General features: G+C 44.7%; 1 protein-coding gene across 1 annotated transcript; it reads right to left on the bottom strand.

The window, feature by feature from the left end:
- Positions 1–71: 71 nt before the first annotated feature.
- Positions 72–8,388, bottom strand: LOC120687894 (ERAD-associated E3 ubiquitin-protein ligase component HRD3-like). The gene is made up of 6 exons (XM_039969981.1): positions 7,701–8,388; positions 6,202–6,693; positions 4,624–4,839; positions 2,838–3,161; positions 2,139–2,381; positions 72–687 (listed from the first exon to the last, which is right to left on the bottom strand). Exons 1-6 carry the CDS (start codon positions 8,283–8,285, stop codon positions 493–495), a joined length of 2,055 nt encoding a protein of 684 aa, XP_039825915.1. The 5' UTR covers positions 8,286–8,388; the 3' UTR covers positions 72–492.
- Positions 8,389–23,261: the final 14,873 nt, after the last annotated feature.

Genomic DNA, 23,261 nt, shown 5'->3' on the forward strand with positions numbered 1-23,261 from the left:
GTAAAGTTACACGACCATTGGAAAGCACCCTCTTCGCACTTCTTTTCGCGTTTGTCAATTCAATGTCGACGTACAATAGAAAAACTAATCCTACTTTTGAACAATTTTGATACACAGAAAGCAATATTTCTGAGCGGACAGTTTTCAGGAATTATCGTCCTTTACAAGCATAGTTCTGTCAGTGTTGAGGAGGTGAAGCCTGGAAAGCACATCATCCGAGTTTCCAGCGGCTTTCACGTCTGATTCAGTCCTTATCCTAATCAATTTTAGTGTACACAAGGTCATGTCAAGGAGCTAACATCGTACAACCCGAAATCCCTGGGAGAATGTCATTTGATGTTGAAGGTGATCCACAAGTCCAGTATAAGAACTCTTGTTTCGTAATAATTTAAGACGTTCATCAAAACTTTGGTTCTTTTTTGGGACGAAACATTTGTATGTACCTCGGGCAACCACGTGAACAGGTACCCCGCATCATGGCATAAACCGGCATTACATGGGTGCACCATCAGGTTGTTGGAGGTTGGCAGCCGCCACTTGACGCCTTTGACGCTCTCGCAAGTACAGGACAGTTACAAGGCAAGCGAAGAGAGTCAATATTGTTGCATTCCCTTCATCCATGAGAACATCCTCCACCCATTCCTCAACGACAGGATATATCTCTGGTAGTGAATCAATAAAACGAACCTGAAATTTTGAAAATTCTTTGCTGAGCACCACGAGAATAAAAAACAATTGCACCTCTTGCATTCACTAACACTACAAAGAACATCAAGACACATAACAGAACTTAGGTACCAAGCATCTCCTTGTTCATGCAGTGTATTGGGCTTAAACACATTCAACATGTTATATGCCATACTTGAAAAAGAAAAGAAAAAAAACTCATGAATTCAGGCTTGTTGGGTTGTTTTTTCTTTCCCTCAAACAACTTTCGAAAGAGCAGGGAAGTTCCTTTGCTGCATTGTACTACAGAAGAATAAAGTTGACCAAATCGTAAACCAGACCTAAAAACCTTACAGCTCCATGGTTAGTTATAAGGAAACTGGCAAAAAAAAAGCCTGAACTACACACAGTCCAAACAACTAGCCCAACAGGCTCACATGGAGTTATCCACAAATTTACTTGGTTGCTTTAGAAATAACTCGCAACCCTAGATTAAAAGTTTCCTCCAAAAATCTAAATTGCTAATAAGGTCCTAGATTAAAAGTTTTCCCAAAAAATCTAAATTGCCAAAAATGTGTGATATGTCGTGTACTTTGAATTAGCAAAGAATCTAGTATTCTGAACCTTCCAATTATGGGGATTAAAGCTTCTCCTGGTCCACCTATTAGCTCACAAGCCGCTTTACATATCTATATGTTTTCTCAATCTTCAACACACAACTAGCTCTTTGTTTCCAATTCTTTTATTCACAAAAATCATCAAAGTTAGTCAACTAAGGCTCTGTAAAAGGCACCTTTTAACTGCAGTACTGCTTGTTTAGATAGAAGGTCCAATCCCCTTGGATTATGTTAAAGCTCTAACTATTCAAATCAGGCCTTCAAGAGCCACTGGAAATTGGAGCACAAAAGCAAAAATGCTAAATAAAATAAAATCAGAAGAAACCGCCAAACATGGGACAACATAGTGACAAAATCCAGGTATGTATGTTTCAAGAACAGGTGGTAACCACTAACCAGCTTCTTATTGTTGCTCAAATCCAGGACATGCAACACTATATATATCGGTGTGTTTAACATCAGTATGTTCAGAAAGTCAGTGCAACCTGAAGTGACTCTGGATGCTTATTAAAAGCTTTAACATTTTTTGTTATGATAATGACACTTGACAACTCCAGATGAACACAGCAGGCTTTAACGACCAACCTTTTAATGGATAGAGGGCCAGAGTTCATTGAATACAATTTAAACAAATTATCACTAGGAATTGGCCAATAACCATCAAGGTATCCAGGAACTTCCGAATTGATTTCATATGCTTTAAGGGCAATATAGAGCACAAAATAAGGTATTCCAAGTCAAATTCAAGCTAGCATAGAAATTAAAATAACTAGGACTAAGATTGAACAGCATATATATCGTATATGAAACCTGGAACTTGATGACACATAATACATAGAGAATATAATGTCTTACCAAGAAACTGTCTGCGTAGTTCTTCCTTAGCCATAAACTTGTAAGTGCAAGCATGACAGGGAGTTTAGCAGCTGAATCCACCGTAACAGCTTGATCATAATATCTTTTTGCCAAGTGCAAATCAAGGGGAAGTCCGTGGCCATGCTCATGCATGTACCCAAGGTTAAACATTGCTTGAGCATTAGACTGTGACTGAGCATGCATATATGCTTCTGCTGCACGTTCATAATCCCTTGCTACGCCCTGTAACAGAGAAATTATTTCAATGACTGATGTCAAATTGCTGGTTAGATTCCTTTTGAAATCAGCCTAACAAAACATGACATTCAGTCTGTTCAAATATATAATTTGGCAAAGGAACAGGGTATTCTATATTGATTACATCAGTAACTGCACAACATACATTCCAAATTAATTCTAAAATTCATAATGTCAAAATAATATAATCATATTTTCAATGAAATACATAAGAGTCGTGTTAATTGGTATAAACCAATACTGAGAACCATCCATTCAACAGAAAATATGAATCACTGGAATATTTTTTCAAAAAGATCATGTGAATCTGCTTAAGATACTAAGTAAAAAACTGTGAGCGTCTAAAAAACCCAATATGACAACATACGGATTCAAAATTGTATTACATGTCAATAACCAACTTTATGTATTTTCAGCAAGTCGGAAGATTGTGATGCATACCCGACCATAGTAGTAGGCATCACCAATCAATAAAGCAGCATGCTCATTACCCTGCTCAGATGCTTGCCACCACAAAGCATGTGCACGAAGATGTCTTTCCATATCTGTGCAGAAGCCAGATTCTCCCATGCAAATACTTTGATCACCATACCTATCCAGAATCCAGGCAGCATTACTCTGTGCAACCTCATATCCAAGATCTGCCATTCTGGAATATAAGAGCAATGCTTTCCCCACATCACCTTTCAAATAAGATTCCAGGGCCCATCTGGATAGTGAACTCCAGGGTCCCCTCTCAGCAACAGACTTGTACAGCATTGTTGCCTGAAACAAGGAAATTTTACAATGATTAAATAGTTGAGGAACCTGGAGTTATTGCTTAATTAATTTATATTGGGATCATATCACTAACAGATTAGTAACCAATCAAACATATAGTTGCATACTCCCACCACTCTTAAATAAATGACGTTTAGGACAAGCTATTAGTTCAAAAATGGCATTTAGGACGTACTCCCTCTGTTTTTAAATATAATTAAATGTTTCTTACTCCCTCCATCCCAAAAAACAAGTCATTCTAGGATTCAAATTTTGTCCCAAAAAACATGTCATCTTACCCTATTTAGAAAGGGCATGCGCATGTAAGAATCAATCAGCGCCAAATAAGGATAATAAATAGGGGCAAACATGGTCATTTTACCTTCTTGTTAATTTGTCCTAAAATTCCTAGGATGACTTGTTTTTTGGGACGGAGGGAGTAGACGTTAACGAGAAAATGAATACTTCAAACATATAATTTGATGTTATAGACGTCTATATATTTTTATATAGCTTGATCAACATACAAAAACAGGCGAGAAAGGCAACAGTTTTACAGCAGCCTGGTGAAACAATCAACACACATGCAAGAGCAAAAGGGGGAAAAAGGCACATGTCAGCAGAAGTGGGTGAGTGTGCCTATATGGCCAATGGGCATGCATGAGATGAAATTTCCTCACGCCTACCATGGTATTTTAACGATTAGAATCATGTAGTGTAGCTATATCAGATAAGTTGCACGTTGCATCTGCCAGATATAGCATCAGCCTGCTGCTATGGCAGGAAGCAAATAACGATGCTTGCAAATGTATGTAGGTTTTCATAGTCGCGTAGGTTTTGAATTATTTATACATGATTGAGACATGTACACAAACAGTTATGTGAACAAGGAAACTTGTGTTATTAAGAGGAAAGATAAATGAGCTGCAAACCTGGATTCTCTCTATGGAAGAGAAAGGATGAATATACACAAATTTTGTTTGTCTTCATTCTTCAACTCTCCATGCGTTTATGGATGACATAGCTACATATGTAATTTCGTTTGTTATATTTATACCTATGGTTAGAGACCGGTTTCTTCTCTTTTTTTGTGGACAGTGATTTATTAACTTCAACATTTTATCTAGAGAAAGTATGTCGTGCCCACCAAACTGTCATTACATGCTACGTTTTATGGACGGACCATGTATGTGCATATTTACAACACTGCACATAAAATGGTTCCTACCCGGAGGAGCCAGGGATAGAAGAATCAATCAAGAAGACGAAGATATCTTAATACCAAATGTGATGAAGTCAGCTCACAACATTGCACTTTCTAAGCGTTTATAAAACCCATGAACCAAATTTCTACCTAAAGCCCTTTTACCAGAGATCATGATGGCCTGACCACACAAAGCTCATGGGCCATCCTAGTTACCAGTCAGAATTTAGCCAATAACACAACAAAAGGAGCTTAGTCATTTACCATATGAAGATTCTTCTTCAGGCCAATGCCTTTCTGGAACAATTTTGCCACCTGATAAATAGCTTTTGGTTGCCCGGCATTAACTGCTTGAAGCAAGTGATTGCATGCTTCCATAATATCCCTCTTTACACCAATACCCTTAAGATACAACACACCAAGGTTATAATGTCCCCCAGCTTCCTTATTGTCTGCTGCAAGTTTAAAATATTCCCTTGCCTGCAACAACAAAAAGGATGGTAAGTTCCTTAAATTTTATGAGTATTTAGATTTTAAGGTATACTGGCAAATCTTTCATTTTACTTGCGATATTTAAGCATTTGCTGTCAGACGTATTATACTAGTATATTGTGTAGTTCTTTTGTTTGAACAAAGTGATTCTGTGTCTTTCTCTTGGGAAAAAAAACATAAGTCACCCACTTCTCCACTTTTCCTTCAAATCTTGTTTTCCTATGGCACGCCATAAATTCAGTATCCAGTTGACCATGTCCCATGCAATTGGTGTTTGCTAGCCGAATTAGCAATCAAATTTGGTAGATCTCATGATAGAAATGATATACAATTAGTGGTGACAGGACAAACCAATAAAGGCTTTCTCATAATATATATAATTTCATATCATCCAGTTACCTGTGCAAATTATACTTACTGACTGAATGAATTCAAAAGCACTAGCAAGTGATTAACAGAAATGTCTCTCACAAGAATGTGTCTCCGTGGACACAAAAAAGTGGCATCCCAAATTCCAAGACACAAACCAATACAATTCCCTAAATGTAATCTGATAGCAAGAGAATACGGGAAAATGTTCTGTACACCTTTGTTGGACGATAGCACCAGTGGCACAAGAAGATTAAGCCGGCAAACAAGGAGCCTTAGAGACAGGAATGGTTGAGTCACTTGGTTTGTTAGTTGGCAAGTTATGTTAGCTGCTTGGTTAGCTAGTACTTGGGAGACTTTTTAGCTCGGCATCTTTGTATTCATTAAGCAAGAAAGAATCACTCCAGAGCCTTTAACGAGGCAAACTAGCTCCATCTCTTGCCATCCTGTTCACATCAACTACCCTTATCCATGGGTAGGTCAATTTCCACCATACACAAGAAGGTGATAGCAAGATCTGTTTGTCGATCTCACAAACATGGAGATAACATGACATTTGTGTTAATTATACATATTTTTCCTCAATATGATTGGTTGACTGCTCAATGTCAAACATAGATTACACAATGTTACTCAAGTTACTTCTTGAAAGATATTTTTTGAGATGTTAATATGATTTATCTTGGCAACTCCATGCCAACAAATACAAGTGTCAGCTTGTGGAACAAGGTATCAAGATTGCTAACCAAGTCGCTCATCAAGTATCTCTATGCATGGCAACACTATTTATCAGAAATAAACTTAGATAAAGCTAGCCATTTACAAAATTCCATATATAGTTAAAATATTAATAGAAGCTAGAGCAAATTGTAATTATGGAAACCATTTAGTTCCACAGCATTTTAAGCTACCTTATGTCCAGTTATTAAATTCTGTTAAATATATGCAATCAAATCCGGAGTTTTTATACTACATTCTTACCTTTGTCAAGTTCTTCTTCTCCACCCCATAGCCTTTGACATATAGATAACCCAATCCATTGTAAGCTGAGTAATGTTGTTGCTTTGCAGCAAGTGTCAACCACTTGTATGCTTCAGTATAGTTCCTTTCCACTCCAGCACCTCTAGCATAGATCTCACCCAGAAGCTCCATTGCCCGTGTGTCACCTTTCTCAACAGCCTTCGAAAACCAATGAAATGCTTTTACATAATCACGTCGGAGCCCTCGTAGTCCATAGTAATACAGTAGCCCTAATTTGTACATAGCAGCAGAATTGCCTCGTTGTGCCTGGTACTCTGTGATTTGAAAATCTTCATCATCCTCACCCCGGGACTTCCTCAAGGCCTCTTTGTTTTCTTCAGTTCCACTGTGGAGGCGGATTGGTTCAATCACTGGAGGCTCCTTTGATATCAAGGAGCTTGTTAGGGCAGCCTCTGCAAGTTCAGCATATAGTTTAACAGCTTCTTCGTACATCTGAAAAATTACAATGTTAGGATTTGACAGGTTTGAGTCCAGTTTAATAAACACCATAAATATGAAATGAAAAGAACAAGCTACAAGACAATATTTAGGTTTGAATAACAAGTGTAGCATAGGTATAATTTATTACAAGGGCATAGGGAAGAACCAATCCAAAAATTATATGTCTAGTGGAATGCAAACAAGTGAAATTCGAATCAAATTTGAGCAAATCCTACTTTTTGTACATGAACTTAAGTTCATTGCAATACATGAAAGCTACCGTAGGAATTAAAAATTTGGTCAGGAAACATGCTAATTAGAAAGGTAGAGGCAGTTACTTAAGATTCTAAAAAGAACTGTCCAGATTCTATTTCATGAAAAGAGAACACAAAAATTGAGATCCACTGTCAGAATACAAGATAGAAAGATACAATCAGTTACAGCATTTATTGCTGCTTATCAGAATAAAACCAAACTACTCACTGTATTGAAAAAATAAAAAATGATAATTTCGAAGACGTGATTATTGCTGCTTGAATAACCTTGGCCTTCTAAGATAGCTTGGTGTCACAGCATGAATTATTTTTAGAGAATTGGTGTCCTTCCATTCAATAAACTCTGGAACACTAGGATCATGAAGAGGGGATTCCATTCTTTGCGAATTACGAGGGATTGTTCATGCACAAATTTGCAAAAAGTGTTGCAATTAAAATAAATCAATGAATGTAGGAAGCGAGTGGACTTGAAATATCAGTGGAAAAGCCTACAACAAATTTCAGTAGGTATGACTTAAAACAATTTGCAATTACAGTGCCTAATCACCCCTATGTGTAACTAAACTTTCGAGAGATTAATCTACCCCACCCACCCAAAAAAAAAGAACGAAAGCTAAAATCTGACGAGAATTTCTCCTCAATTTTCCAAGTGCGCTAACTAACCTAACTGAGATCACTCAAACATCCCATCCCATTAGAATTCGCGCAGCGTACGAGTAGAATCAAACGGTCTGACCACCTCACCTCCTGGCGGAAGTAGGAGTACGCGATGGCCATCTTAGACTGGAGATCTCCCGCGTCAGCCGCGAACTTGTGCAGCAGGAACGCGCGCGATCGGGACGCCGGTCGCGTCATCCCGGCACTAGAGAGGAACGCGAGCGCGGACTGCGCGCCTGGGTGCCCCGCCGTAGCAGCGGCCTCGATCTGCGCGGCGGCAGTGACGAAAGCCACGTCATCCCCTTCGGACGCCGCCGAGAGCATGGCGCGGGCGCCCGCGACGAAGAGCGAGTCGGCCGGCGAGTCCTGCTCATCGCCCGAGGGGCGAGGGCTGGTGGGATCGAGGAGGGGGACCCAGGATGACGGGGATAGGAGCGGGTCCGCGGCCGGCGTGTCGTCCGCGAAGTCGTCCCACTCGTCGGCGTCGGCGTCAGCGCCGGTGGAGTCGGCGGACGGCAGAGAGGGGTGCGCCGAGGAGTCCTTGAGGAAGTCGTCGACGGATAGGACCAGTACGAAGGGGCGCACCCCGGCGGTTGGGTGGACGAGAGAGGCGACGATGGCGACGGAGACGGCGGCGAGGAGGAGGAGAGGGCGGCGGATGACGCGAGCCATCGGGGAAGGCACGAGTCGACGAGATCCCAGTATCCCACCACCCCCGTCGTAGAGTACTGAGTTGGGTTGGGAATTTGGAGCGGCGAACCGCGTCGCTGACAGGTGGGGCAGTCGAGCGGGCGGCTTCTGGGTTCACATTTTTGGCAGTGACGTGGAGGTGGACCCGCGTTAGAGACGTGTCGCTGCTACGTGATTGGCTGGCGCGTTCTGGGCCTTAATTAGGCCTGACAGAATTCTACCGATCTCGGCCTGGCGCTTTTTTCTTTTTTATATTTTTAAAAAATAAAAAATTCAAAAATATATATCCGTTTTGAAATATTTCAAAAATACCCCCGGTCGCCCCATAGGGCAACATGCCTTAAGTGTAATTTTTTTTTTCAAATTCGCAACGAGGTCCCTGAAAAAAAAAGGTATGTCGTCCCCAACGGGCGACAAGGGCCTGTCGCCCACCGCTGGGGCGACAGGGGCCTGTCGCCCGTTGGGGGGCGCCAGGGTCCCCTCCTCCTATATAAGTCCTGGCCGCCATATGTCGTCATTCCCTTTGTCATTTGAGCCAAAAAATTCAGGAAAAAAGAGAGGGGTGAGGAGAAGAAAAACGGCGAAGCTCTGCCGAATTGCGTACTTGTGATCTACCGGTAACTTCCGTATGAATCCATTGATATTGTATAACAATTAAATTTAATTAGCGGATTAGCTGAATTAGATTTGGTGCTTTAGAACACTCGTTTAGTATTACAATTTCAGTACTATTACATACTTATTTTTAAATTAATTATGAATTAGAATAGAATTATGAAAGTACCTTATTGATATTGCAGCATAAGGCAATGGCTGCCTCCAGTTGTGGAGGATTTTCATGGACCGAAGAAAAATCTAGTATAATACTTGATATCATGACTCATCTTGTTATCAGTAAGAAGTTGGATCCGTTAGCGGATGGTACGATAGAGATGGTGTTGTCCAAAGTAGTAGAGTTTAAAGATTTCACATTATTTCGAGGTATTACGACGCAAGATGTAAAGGGACACCTGCTAGAACGTCGGAAGATATACATGAGAGTATGTGAACTAGCGAATCATCCTAATATCATTGGATTCTTACAAAGTTCTTGTAAGATATGGATGCGGCCAGAGGTGTATGAGATGCACATTAAGGCAACTCTCATTCAGTTGTAATCCCGTCCGTCATTTCGAATCCATATTTATGAAATAGTAACATTGTTTTTTAATTATATGCTAGGATTACCCCGAGGACACGGAGTTGATTAACAAAACGATACCAAATTTCCGTAAATTGGTATGTATCTTCGGTGGACTTATGCCGCAAACTAGACGAAGGAGGCGGATAAGATCTTCGGGTGATAGTACTTGGTCTGCGCAAGAACAGATGCCCGGAGGTTCGTCGAGTCATGCTTCAGCACCTCAACCACCAACTTGTGTTAACTGGGATGACGACATGGATGACTTCATGCCCCCCAAACCATGGTCTCCAACACATGATGTTCCTCCCCCTGTACATGAACCTAGAATCAGAAAGGAGACAAAGGGAAAGGCAAGAGGTTCGTCAAGTCATGTTGCACCACCTGCAGCACAAACTTGTGTTAACTGGGATGACGACATGGATGACTTCATGCCCCCCAAACCATGGCCTCCAACACATGATGTTCCTCCCCCTGTACATGAACGTAGATCCAGAAAAGAGAGAAATGGAAAGCCAAGAGGTTCGTCGAGCCATAGTACACTACCTGCAGCACCACCATCTGTCAACTGGGATGACGACCTAGATGATTTCATGCCATGATCTATAACATATGATGTTCATCGGTTTAAGATGTATTCGCATTTAGTATTGTTAATATTGTATTATGCTTGTATGTATGTCTCGTACCAAATTTGCATTCACTGGACATGTACATAATGTCGAGTTTGAATCGTACTTAGTCGTAATGGAGCATCGAAGTATAAACATACCATCTATTGTATGTAATGGAAAATACGAGAGTGATCAGAGGCGAACGTTGAAGTGTATAAAAAGCACTAGGGCGTCGGACCTTCTTAGCCCTCTGCTGGGCACGGACATGGCCCTCGGAGCTTTTCATGTGACTAGAATACTATAAAGCACACATTTAATTAATATAACGATAAGAAATAAGAACTAAGAAATGTATTACATAATGTGAACCATCAAATTTTACATCATAATACAACGATAATGAAACACACATCACACATGCAGTGGCATGGCAGAACCCGTTGCAAACTACGGTAAACAGATTCCGGACTAACCTAACATGCCTTAGGTAATTTAAAAAAACAGAACAAACACAACGATGCAGCAAGTCACTAGCACTAGGGTAGTTCTAGTAGCCGTACCCCCCACGTAGCAAATTGCGTTGAGCCTTCTCCGCAGTATGCACCCATTGCAGGTGGTGCAGGCGGTGGTGCCGGAGGCGCAAGGCCCTTCTTCTTGTGACAAGGACAGTTGCAGTAAGGAATAGTGCATGGTTCATCCTGTGAACCGGCAGCATTGCTGGTATCATCAACTTCGTCGTCTTTGTTACCCTCGCTCACTTCCTCATAATGGTTCACCTTGCATTCCAGATCAAAGATCTTTATCTGGAGGTACTCGATGAACTCCTGAACAGAATCAATTGGTGCAGGATCGACCCACCTAGTAAAACCACAGTTTTCTGGAGCATCGGAAGACTGCAAAACAAATTTCATGTAAGGTGTCTAATTGAAGATAAAGAAATGAAACAACCGAGTATTACCCATGCGTGTGGACATTTAAAAAAACGCCGACCGTCATCCATCCCGTCGGTGCACATCTGCACTAAGCAGTCCTCACCATGTCTGCATTTTGGCCACGGTTCTATACGGTTATCGTATTGTCGAAGATGAGTTTCATTGGTAAATTCACTCTTGTGCTGTGGTGGAAACTCAAACACTGGTTCCGGAAAGGAATCAGGTCCAAGAGGCCCCTCCCATATTATGGGGTCTCCCTTTCTTCCCCCTTTTCCTTTCCCAAAACCGTAGTAATTCTTCCCGCTAGACCCACCTCCAGACATTGGGTATACAATGAGGTTTGGTGTTTAAGTGTTGCTGGGAGTTCACAAACTTCGGAGTATTTATAGGCGCACAAAGGTCTGATACCCGGAGTGTAGAGTGTAAATGCACCTAAAAAGCCTACATGACAACACAGTGAAGAGGCTAGCTGACCAAACACTGAAAATGCTAGATTCGATTCTCGAAATGACTACTCGATGCATCTCTGTGCATGCAGACTCACAGCGCTGCATTGCTGCCGCTCGGTCGATCGTGCCTAAATGCTGCCTTCCCCACTACACGCCACAGACCTGCGCTGTAGAATGACAGGTCCGTCGTCCTCGACAGAGAGACTGCTTTGAAGGTGAGCTGGAGTGGTTGCCGTGTTGTCACATCTTTTTGAAATGGTGGAAGGGCACTGCTATTGGGTCACGTATGTCTGGGCAAAGAATGCGACATTTGGGAAACCCCTGATCGCCGTGCTGAGCAGTGGCAACCTTTGATCTCGTACGCGCAGCTAGATACACTATGGTTCCTATTTTGAGCTATTCGAGCGTGTAGTCGTTATCATCGCCGGCAGGATCTCGGCCGCTAACTCCTACCGCACCTAACTTGTCCTTCATTAAATCACGGGGAAAAATCGCAAGAACTTCCCTTATTTCACGAGCATTATGGAACCCACAAACATAATAAGTTCACATCAATAGTATGTATAGAAACAAATGATAAGTAAACTAGCACAATCATAAACATCGGATACAAATAAGCGGTCCACAACTATCTCATTACAAATAAACATCAGAGATATAAACATCAGATATATCTAACCACCCCTAGTGGGCACCCTGCCAGGATAGCGTTCCCATGTGTCTTCATGCAGCCGTCGCAGAGTCCACGGTAAGTGGCTGCAAGTACCGCCTCACCCCAACTGTAGGGCGGTACGTCCTCGTCCCCATCCGCAATCTCCCGTGCATACGGAAGGAGAATCCTATCGACTGAGTTGCCATGAGTGTTGTTGAACATGATGTAACCAAACAACCAAAGTAGGTACGCCTCCAACGATCTGGTCACACTGTACTCGTCGGCATCCGCAGCCAACAGGGCAGGCTGCATAAATAATTAAGATTAATGGTTTCAACTGATAATGGAACATGTGAATTGTAACAATTAAATTTATGTATGGAATGAATACGTACTGTAAACTGTAGGAACCAGGTCTTCGAAGGACCTGCTGCTCGCGGGTGCGGGTTGATCGGACCTGCTTCTTCCACGCGGTCAACCAGGGCAAAACGGACCTCCAGATCATCCTTCCACGAGGCCGCCACCACACGCGAACCTACAGCCTCCCCGACGATAGGGAGGCCGAGGAGGTAGGCCACGTCCTGCAGCGTAGGAGTCATCTCCCCACACGGGAGGTGGAACATGTGTGTCTCCGGCCTCCATCTGTCAACGAGCACCGTCAGGAGGGATCGGTCGAGCTGAATAGGCCCAACCTCGACAAGACGGCTCAGAGTCAGTAGACCGGCCTCACGTAACCTGCAATAAACAAAATTGTCTAAATAAAGGAATACCGATGAATACATAAGTGAATGTTGGCGCTCCTTAAGTATCCATTTTATTATACAATTAGGAGTTGTTTTGGTAAATTCTTCGGGATGATTCATGTACTAACCCGCCACTTGGCACCCGAACTTGACCATTTTCGATTTTGTCCTGGATTTTGGAGCATGTTGTATTTTGACAGGAATTGGGACATTTTTGGAGATGTTTTGACGCATGGTTACAACTGGGCTAAGATGAGGAATAAAAGGAAGAATCAAAACGCAAAAGATGGGACCGAAAGGGGCCAGATAAGGCCCATGCCGGCCGGCCTGGAGTCCTTGGGCCGGCCGGCTTAGCCCTTTTCGGAGCCCAATTGGTCTCGGTTTTCTTCGGCACGAAGCATGCGTCAACCCTAATCTATGATTTACCAAAACCACCGACCATATCTGCCTATAAATACCCCGAAGCCGCCGTCAAAAAAGGGAGATCGCAGGAGGGCAGCAGAAAAGATCGCAGAGATCGCAGAGAAGAGCATCCAGAGATACATTCGAGTTAGACACAAGAGAAAGGCGACACTGGAGGCCTCATCGTCCCTCGGCGCCGCTGCAAGTTGGAGGACAGCAAGGGATCCATCCCTTGCCGGAGATTTCGTCACCATGATCGACTACGCTTCGCTTAGCTTCATGGGGTAAAGTCCTCGTTTGTTCATGGGGTTGTAAGGAGATCTTGAGTTGTAATTGCCGAATCCTTTATGAGATTGATCTATCACGATTCTTGTTGATGATGCTTTGATGCCTAATAGTTCGCGACTTGGCTTTGAGTTTGCTTTGCTCTTGCATGGTTTACTTAGATTACATCAACTATCGTGTTCTTGTTGATTCGTTACCGATTATCCTCGTGTAGTGACAGTATGCGGGAGGGAAAGGTTTTGATCTTGGAACACACCTTTGGTAGATTAGATCTGTTCTTCGTTGCTTGGCGATTACATCTCTAGTGATCCTAGACCCTATGGACAAATGCTCTTCATATCTTGTGTACACATCTATCATTGCTCACTAGTCTAGATTAGATTAGATTGGTTAGATTAGATCTATTTCACACTCAAACACTCAATATAGATCTTTTACCAACATCATTAGTGCTTAGTTAAGCATAGTAATACACTTGTTCTGTGGATTGATAAACCTTGGGGGAATACTCTAAGGGAAAAGCTATACACGATCCGTGCGCTTGCGGTACATAAATTGGCGCTTTAAGAAGCGTCAACAAGCTTTTCTGGCGCCGTTGCCAGGGACCAAGCGATTTTGCTACGTTTAACTTTGTATTAATTTTGTTGGTCACTAACACCTAACCTTTTCCCTAGAAAATTTTTGTTTTCTTGTTTTTGTTTTGATTGTCTAGATGGGCCATCTCATTCAACACGTGGAGGAAGGAGAAAATCACTAAGGGATTATGCAAGCCCGCGATCGGAGGACTTCGACATGCAAAAATCAGATTCGGTGTTGCGAGCCACCGAGTACGAGATCAAGCCTCAAATCATCAAGATGGCGGTGGCAAACCCCTTTAGAGGAGATGAGACGGACAACCCATATAGACATATCAAGTGGTTCACAATGCTATGCAACACGGTACAACAAGACGGAGTTCCGCTAGCTTGGTTTAGATGGAATCTTTTCCCATACTCACTTGCGGAAGAAGCGAGAAGATGGTTTGCACTTGCATCCTTCGAGGTAAAAGGAAATTGGGATGACTTGATGAAGAAATTTTGCGAGCGGTTCTTTCCGTTAAGCAAGGTTCAACATATTCGGAAGCAAGTGATCAACTTCGCGCAAGGAGAAGAAGAAGGGATAGATCAAGCATGGGATAGATTCAATGGATTGATTGAACAAGGACCGAAGCTCGAATTTTCCGGTGAAGTACTCTTGCATACCTTTTACTTTTCCCTAACCCCCGAGTGCATGCAATTTGTTCAAATGTGTGCAGGAGGAGATCTTATGGAGAAAACACTCACGGAAGCCACCCAACTCCTACAAAAAATCAGCAAGGGTGCGGCCATGCGAAGAGATTGGGAAAAACGATGTTTGGCAAGCTCCGAGGAAGAATCTCAAGTGCGGGTGCTTGCTGGAATTTTCAGAAAAGAGGCATCGGAAGTGAAGGAAGAACAACCGAAGCATGGGAAAGTCATAGAGACAAACCACGATGAAGAAGCATCAATCCGGAGTACAACGAAAAACGACCCGGAAAAGAAAGGAAGAACCATGGGCACCGCCAAATCACTAAGGGAATTCGAGCAAATGGATTGGATACCAATTGACTTCGAAAGATTGTTCGACAAATCAAGACCGCATCCAAATCAGCGAGGAATGGCGAAGGTGATAGCTGAAGACTTCCCGCCGGATAATCACACGGGATACATATTTGGCAAGGAATCAGCCGGTGATATTATTCGGAAACTTTTTGAAGAAAAAGAGGAAGAGATTGACTTGGACGAAGTGCTGGAAATCAAAAGGACCCTAGGAGTGAACTCGGAATCGTCACCCTACGCGCACATAGCCCAAGTATATGCGATTGGAAGCAATCAAGGTGAAGGTAATCCATCACCCACACCTCGTGTTGATTGCATGATAGAAGGAATAGAATGTTGCAATGTTCTATGTGACGTTGGCGCCCATGTTAGTGTGATGAGTTCCAAGTTTTATGTTGAGCTTTTTAACAAAACATCAAACCTAGATGCCACAATCATTAAATTGATCATGGGAGATGGTAGATTAATCAAACCGCTAGGAGTGCTTAGAAATCTTAATGTTGCCATAGCGGGTAAAAAAATTCCTACCGATTTTTTTGTGATTAATGCTAGTGATGATGAGCATGAAGGCATAATCCTTGGAAAACCCTTTCTCAAATTAGTAAATGTTGTTCTAGATGTTGGAAAAGGGATTGTCACTTTTGATCTAGATGGAGAGAAGCGCTCATTTGAATTTCATTCAAAACCGTCTTTTGCTTCACCTCTATCTCTTGATAACGAAGAGGTAGACAGCATTCGTTCCATTGATTCTTTCAGGGATCCTCTCCAACGCGCTTTGGAGAATGAAGACGCTCAAGATGATCAAGATGGAGAACTAGTGGAAACAATAGAAGAGTTGAAGCCGCAACACGGGAATTTGGAGGAAGAAAAATTTGAAGACATTGGAGAGTTAGATCAAGAAGAGGATGGTGCGCCCGATGTTGAGATGAAGCCACTCCCCAAGGGATTGAAATACAAATTTTTAGGAGAGGGCAAGAGTTTTCCGGTGATTATTAGTGACGATTTGAGCCCGGAAGAGACGGAGAAGTTGCTGAATTTATTGAAGAAGCACAAAAAGGTGATCGGCTACTCGATTAATGACTTGAAAGGTATTAGCCCCGCTTTTTGCACACATCATATACAACTCGAGGAGCAATACAAGCCGGTCGTAGAGCATCAAAGAAGGTTGAGCCATGCTATGCGTGATGTGGTGAAGAAGGAGGTTATCAAATTGTTGAATGCCGGAATAATATACCCCGTGCCACATAGTGAATGGGTAAGCCCTGTTCATTGCGTTCCAAAGAAAGGAGGACTCACGGTTGTGAAAAATGAGAATGAGCAATTGATACCACAAAGAACCATCACGGGATGGAGGATGTGCATCGATTATAGAAAATTGAATAAGGCAACGAGGAAGGATCATTTTCCACTACCATTCATTGACGAGATGCTAGAAAGGTTGGCAAATCATTCACACTTTTGTTACCTTGACGGATACTCGGGATTCTTCCAAATACCTATTCATCCGGATGATCAACATAAGACCACATTTACTTGCCCGTATGGAACTTTTGCATATCGGAGGATGCCTTTTGGGTTGTGCAATGCGCCCGCTTCTTTTCAAAGGTGCATGATGGCTATATTTTCAGATTTCATAGAAGAGATTATAGAGGTATTCATGGATGATTTCTCGGTGCATGGTACTAGCTTTGATGATTGCTTGGCAAATTTGGAGAAAGTTCTTAAAAGATGTGGAGAGGTTGATCTTGTGCTTAATTGGGAGAAGTGTCATTTCATGGTGAAAGAAGGAATTGTTCTCGGTCATGTTATCTCCGAGAGAGGGATAGAGGTGGACAGAGCGAAGATAGAAACCGCGGAAAAATTGCCACCACCTACGGATATCAAATCTTTGAGGAGCTTTCTCGGTCATGCCGGATTCTATAGGAGGTTCATAAAGGATTTTTCGAAAATCACCAAGCCATTGACACAACTTCTCCAAAAAGATGTGGAATACATCTTCGATAGTGATTGTCTTCACGCATTTCGAACACTCAAGCAATCCCTCATAAGTGATCCTATCATGCAACCTCCGGATTGGAATCTACCTTTTGAAATCATGTGCGATGCAAGCGATTACGCCGTAGGAGCCGTCCTTGGACAAAGGAAAGAGGGGAAGGTAAATGCTATCTACTACGCAAGCAAGACTCTCAATGAAGCCCAAGTTAATTATGCAACAACGGAGAAAGAATTGCTTGCCGTGGTATTCACCTTCGAAAAATTCAGATCATACATAGTAAACTCTAAGGTGATAGTTTATACCGACCATGCGGCAATCAAGTATCTCTTGTCCAAGAAAGATGCTAAACCACGCTTGATTCGATGGATCCTATTGCTACAAGAATTCGATGTAGAGATAAGGGACAAGAAAGGGGCGGAAAATGTTGTGGCCGACCACCTATCAAGGATGAACCATGGAGACGATGGAAAAGAACCTATCGAGGATCAAATGAGAGATGATCACCTATATAGATGAAGCGTCCCCTCATAAGAGAAGACTTAAATGTGATACAAAGCACCAGTCCCAGGAGGCTGATGCCACATTTATTACATCAGATGGTTCAAAACCGTACAAACCTTGGAGGACACTCGATACAGATGATGATAATTATTAACCAAGCTACAACATAACACCAGACCGCAAACCACATAGGGTCTACTACGGGCTCAGAGTACTGCGACAGCGGAGGCATCTCAACGGGGCCGGTTCCACAGGCAAGGTTGGGTGTAGAACGATAACCCTACTCGGCGTCGTCTGGAACGAAGTCCGGGTCTTCTTCTGTAAAAAGTGAGAATGGGGTGAGTACGAACGTACTCAGCAAGTCCGACCACACCCACGGTGGGGGTTATGACTGAATAATATGCATAGGTAAATCAAGGATAAGGTTACGGTTTAATTTGCAGAAAAAACGACATTTTATGCAGGGGTTTATTTTACGAAAAACCTTTTAGAAATCAGTTTTTGCAGTAACACAGAGTTCAGGTTTTAAAACTGCTACCGGACTCCCCGTCCGTCGTAGCACACGGCACAACTGCCGGACACAATTTCAAAACAACTCACACTAGCCCATCCCAAAGAAACACTAGTTATGTGACCACACCGTAACTCGCCCAATACCGTGGGCACGGCTATTCGAATAGATTCTTAACTCTGCAGAGGTGTGCAACTTTACCCACAAGTAGGATACCACCACTCGAACACCGTCGTGTCGGTGTAGATCCCAACATAGCCATTACCCACCATAGCTAAGCCTGACTAGCCATCACGGGATGCACCAAGGGGTCATTGACCGTTCACTTAGGTATAACCGGGCATAAGTCACTCGGGGCTTATCCCTTTTCCTTAGTTACCCGTTGCTCTCAGCTCTCCTGATGGCTACCATACCAACTAGTGGGATTTATGCTACGCCGTTGCCCATTCAACGGTCGAGTGGTTTGCACGAAAGTGGAGTTAGGTGAGATGACACACCAACTCGGTCCTTAGACACGACAAGATGGATATCTCCCTTCATTGCCCTGCCACATTGGCACGAGCACACCGAATGGCAAATCCGTGGATATGCCATCCATCCCGTCTAAACTTTCCTTACAAAAACACCACATTTATCCCATCCCACACGCACACATTTTCTCTATAAAACAAATCGTATTATGAGTAAAGTCCTAAGCATTCTAATATCGATTAACGTCCAAGCAAAATCAGACATTAATCTAGGTGGTCAAGGAATAGTCGTCACAAATCAAGGGGTGGCTATCCAACCGTGTTTTCATGCAAGTAAAACATATGCAACTTTATAAAGCAGGCCATTGGGTCGTGTTTATAAAAACTAGGACAGAAACATGCATCAAAGGATGGGATTGAACTTGCCGTCTTCAAAGCCTTCGGGGAAGTCCTGTCCTTCGGGCTCGGGGTCGCGGAACTGGTCCTCGTTCTCCTGCTCACAGAACTGCTCGTTGACGGGCTCTCCTTCGTTCACTCCGCGGTCTACAGCACACACAACCAAGCGTCCGATCAAAACAAAGATTCTATCGTTGAGCTCGAATCGGAAGCACATAAAATATAGAGTACGAAGTATTATTTTCAAGTGGTTTCCTAATGGCATGGCCAAGACTTGGTTAGGAAAGGCGTGATAAAGTTTCGGGTTGGTCAGAGGTCGTTTGTTACATGAAATGATAGGTTTTAGTAAAGGTTCGGGATCGGATAAAGGGTCAGGGGCCTAGTTGTAAATAATTCGGGAAAACTCGGGGCCTGATTACGATTTCTAAAAGTATTTGGGCCTAAAAGGGAAATGCAGGGACCTAACTATTATTAGGTTTAAATTGGAATAGGGTTTATTTGCAAATATACTAATGGTGGGGGTATTTCTGCAAAAAGGCAAAAATGATGAAAGGTTTCTTTAAGAAATAAAGGAAAGGGGGAGGGGTTTTTGGCAAAATCGCCATCCCCTTCCTCCCTCCCACGCTGGGAAACAGGGGAGGCGCCAGGGGTCGCCGGCGGCGGCCAATCCGGCCGTCCAGGGCCAGGGCGGCGGCCGGGAGTGAGGGGAAAAAGGGCTAGGGGTACGTGGGGTTCGATTCCCCGGCTCACCTCGGCCTGGGGTGCGGCGAGGGAGCAGGGCGACGCGAGCCGGCGGCGGCGGCGCTACTGGAGCGGGGCGGCGGCGTTAGCGCTGAGGAGGGGAGGCGGTGGCGGCCAGGGAGGCTTGAATGTGGAGTAGCGGCGCCGGTGGGGAGGCTTTTATAGCCGTGGAGAGGCGGTGGCGTGGTGGAGGTGGGTGGCCGGCTCAGCGAGGTCCGCGGGCGGCCATTAATGGCACCCCGGCCGTTGCTGGCGTCGCGGAGCGGGGCACGGGCGGCGAGGGCGGCCACTGGTGACGGGACGCGAGCGGCAGCGGCGAGCACAGGGCGGCGCTGTGCGGGGCAGCGGCGCGCGGCGCGCGGCGCGGCCAGGCGCGCACGTGGGCTCGGCGGAGCTCACGTCGCTGTGGCCTGGCGCGTTCGCCCACAGCCCTGTGCTCCGTGCGCGCGTGCGCGCAAGCGGGGCGGGACGCAGCGGGGTGGCGCGGGCGGCGAGGCGGTGGTGCGCGGGAGCGGGCAGGCTGGCAGCGGCGGGTGGCACGGCGGCGCTCCAGCCACGCGGTCCGCGTGCGCGGACTGGCTCGGCGAGGCGCGCGGCGTGTCGCGGCGCGGGCGGGGTGGCGCGCGAGCGGGCGGCCGTGTCGTGGCGGCGTCGCGGGCAGGGTTGGTGCGCGGGCTGGGAGCGCGCGCGGGCGTTCGGTGGCAGGCCGAGCGGGGCAGGGCGGTGCGGCATGCGGGGCAGCGGCCAGGAGCGGGGGCGAGGCAGAGGAGGGAGAAAGGCAGGGGAAAAGAGAAAAGAAAAGAAGGGAAAGAGAAAAGAAAAGAAGAAAAAGAGAAAAGGGGGAAAAGAAATGGAAGAAAAGAAATAGGAAAAAGAAAATGGGAGAGAGAGGGAAAGGAGAAAGGAGGGAGGGGGGGTGGTGCGCGCCAGCGGCGACTGCGGCCGCGGTCGGCCACGCGGGGCGTGCGGCCGCGGGAGGTGGGGCACGCGGTCGGAGGGGAGAGAGAAAAAAAGAGAGGGGGCGGGATTCGCGGCGCCCAGTCGCGACACATCGCGTCGGATAGAAAAATGGATGGGACGCGAATTGAAATCGGGTGTCGGGTTGTTCGGGAGAGGCTCTGGGGATTAGGGTTCAGGGTTTGAGTCGAGCTCAACGACAAAACAACTTTAGCGCATAATTTATTTTGGTGAGTTTTCGGGATGTTACAAACCTACCCCACTTAAAATGAATCTCGTCCTCGAGATTCGGCTGGTTCCTAAACATGTGGGGAAACTCCTTCTTTAAAGCGTCTTCACGTTCCCAGGTAGCTTCTTCCACTCCGTGTCTGCTCCACTGAACTCTACATATCCGTACTTCGGAGTTTCTGGTCCTTCTGGTGACAGTGTCGAGAATCTTGACCGGTACTTCTTGATATCGTAGGTCTGGCTGTAGATCTATTGATTCTACTGGCACATGCTCTGCCTCGGGTACTCTCAAACATCTTCTTAGCTGCGAGACGTGGAACACTGGATGTATATCCGACATTTCTTCTGGCAGTTCCAAACGGTATGCTACTGCTCCAACTTTCTTGAGAACTCGGTATGGTCCAATGTACCGAGGGGCCAATTTTCCTTGTACCTGAAATCTTCGGGTTCCTCGAATGGGTGAAACCTTGAGATACACAAAATCCCCTGGACTGAAACTTATCTCCCGTCTTTTCTTGTCGGCGTAGCTTTTCTGTCGGGACTGGGCTGTTTTCAGCTTTTCTCTAATCTCGGCAACTCTTTCTTCTGCTTCCTTTATGAGTGCGGGTCCGACTAAAGCACGTTCTCCCACTTCTGACCACATCAGAGGGGTCCTGCATTTTCTTCCGTAGAGAGCTTCGAACGGCGACATGCCCAAACTTGCTTGATACCCGTTGTTGTATGAGAACTCGGCATAGGGTAAGCTTTGTTCCCAATCTTTGCCATAAGTGAGGACACACGCCCTCAGCATATCTTCCATAATCTGATTCACCCTTTCTGTCTGACCATCTGTCTGCGGGTGATAAGCGGAGCTAAAGTCTAGCTTGGTGCCCATAGCTTTATGCAAACTTTTCCAAAATCTAGAGGTGAACTAGGTCCCTCTGTCGGAAACAATTCGGCTGGGCACACCATGCAGCTTCACTATATTCTCCACGTAAAGCTTGGCTAGCTTCTCTCCGCCGTAGTTGGTACGTACGGGTATGAAGTGAGCCGCTTTAGTGAGTCGGTCCACTATTACCCATATGGAATCGTGTCCTTTCTGGGTTCTGGGCAGTCCTACCACAAAATCCATCCCTATTTCATCCCATTTCCAAACCGGAATGGGTAGGGGCTGCAACAATCCTGCCGGCTTCTGGTGTTCAGCTTTGATTCTCTGACAAGTATCGCAATGGGCGACAAATCGTGCAATGTCTGCCTTCATCCCATTCCACCAATATTTCTGTTTTAAGTCCATATACATCTTGGTGGATCCTGGGTGAATAGAGTAGGCTGAGTTGTGGGCTTCATCCATGATTATTTGCCTGAAATCTCCCTTCTGGGGCACACAAATTCTATCTTTGTACCACAATGTTCCCCTATTATCCACTCTAAAGTCTGGTGCCTTATTTACTCCGGTTTGCTTCCGGATTTCCATCAGTCCCTTGTCCGCTCTCTGGGCTTTCCTAATTCGTTCTTCTAGAGTGGATTGAACGTTCAGCACTTGGCTGGAGCCTCGAGGGACAATGTGCACGTTTAATCGCGCCATTTCCTCTTGTAAAAGGTCATTCTTAGGCCCATAGGATTTCCGACTCAAGGCATCAGCTACTACATTTGCCTTTCCCGGGTGGTAATGAATTTCCAAATTATAATCCTTGACTAATTCTAGCCATCTTCTCTGCCTCAGGTTTAAGTCCGGTTGGGTGAAGATATACTTCAGACTTTTATGATCGGTAAAGATTTCGCACTTATTTCCAATTAAATAATGCCTCCAAATCTTAAGTGCGTGCACTACGGCTGCAAGTTCCAAATCATGAGTTGGGTAGTTTTGCTCATGGGTCCTGAGCTGACGGGAAGCATATGCAACGACTTTCCCATCTTGCATCAGCACACAACCCAATCCTTGTCGGGACGCATCACAATAGATGACAAAATCCCGATGAATATCCGGCAGGGTTAGCACTGGGGCTGTCGTCAATCTTTGCTTCAACTCCTGGAAGCTTCTTTCACACGACTCCGTCCAGGTGAACTTCTTTTCTTTCTTGAGCAGCTCTGTCATGGGCCGGGCTATCTTGGAAAATCCCTCAATGAATCTCCGATAATACCCAGCTAATCCGAGGAAACTTCTGATCTCACTGACATTAGTTGGTCGCTGCCAATTGGAGACTGCTTCAACCTTCTCGGGATCCACTGCTACTCCTTCCGTGGTCAAGATATGACCAAGGAAAGCTACTTTCTCCAGCCAGAACTCACACTTGCTGAATTTGGCG

The sequence above is a fragment of the Panicum virgatum genome, chromosome 9N, assembly GCF_016808335.1.
Source record: "Panicum virgatum strain AP13 chromosome 9N, P.virgatum_v5, whole genome shotgun sequence".
NCBI classification, from domain to species: Eukaryota; Viridiplantae; Streptophyta; class Magnoliopsida; order Poales; family Poaceae; genus Panicum; species Panicum virgatum.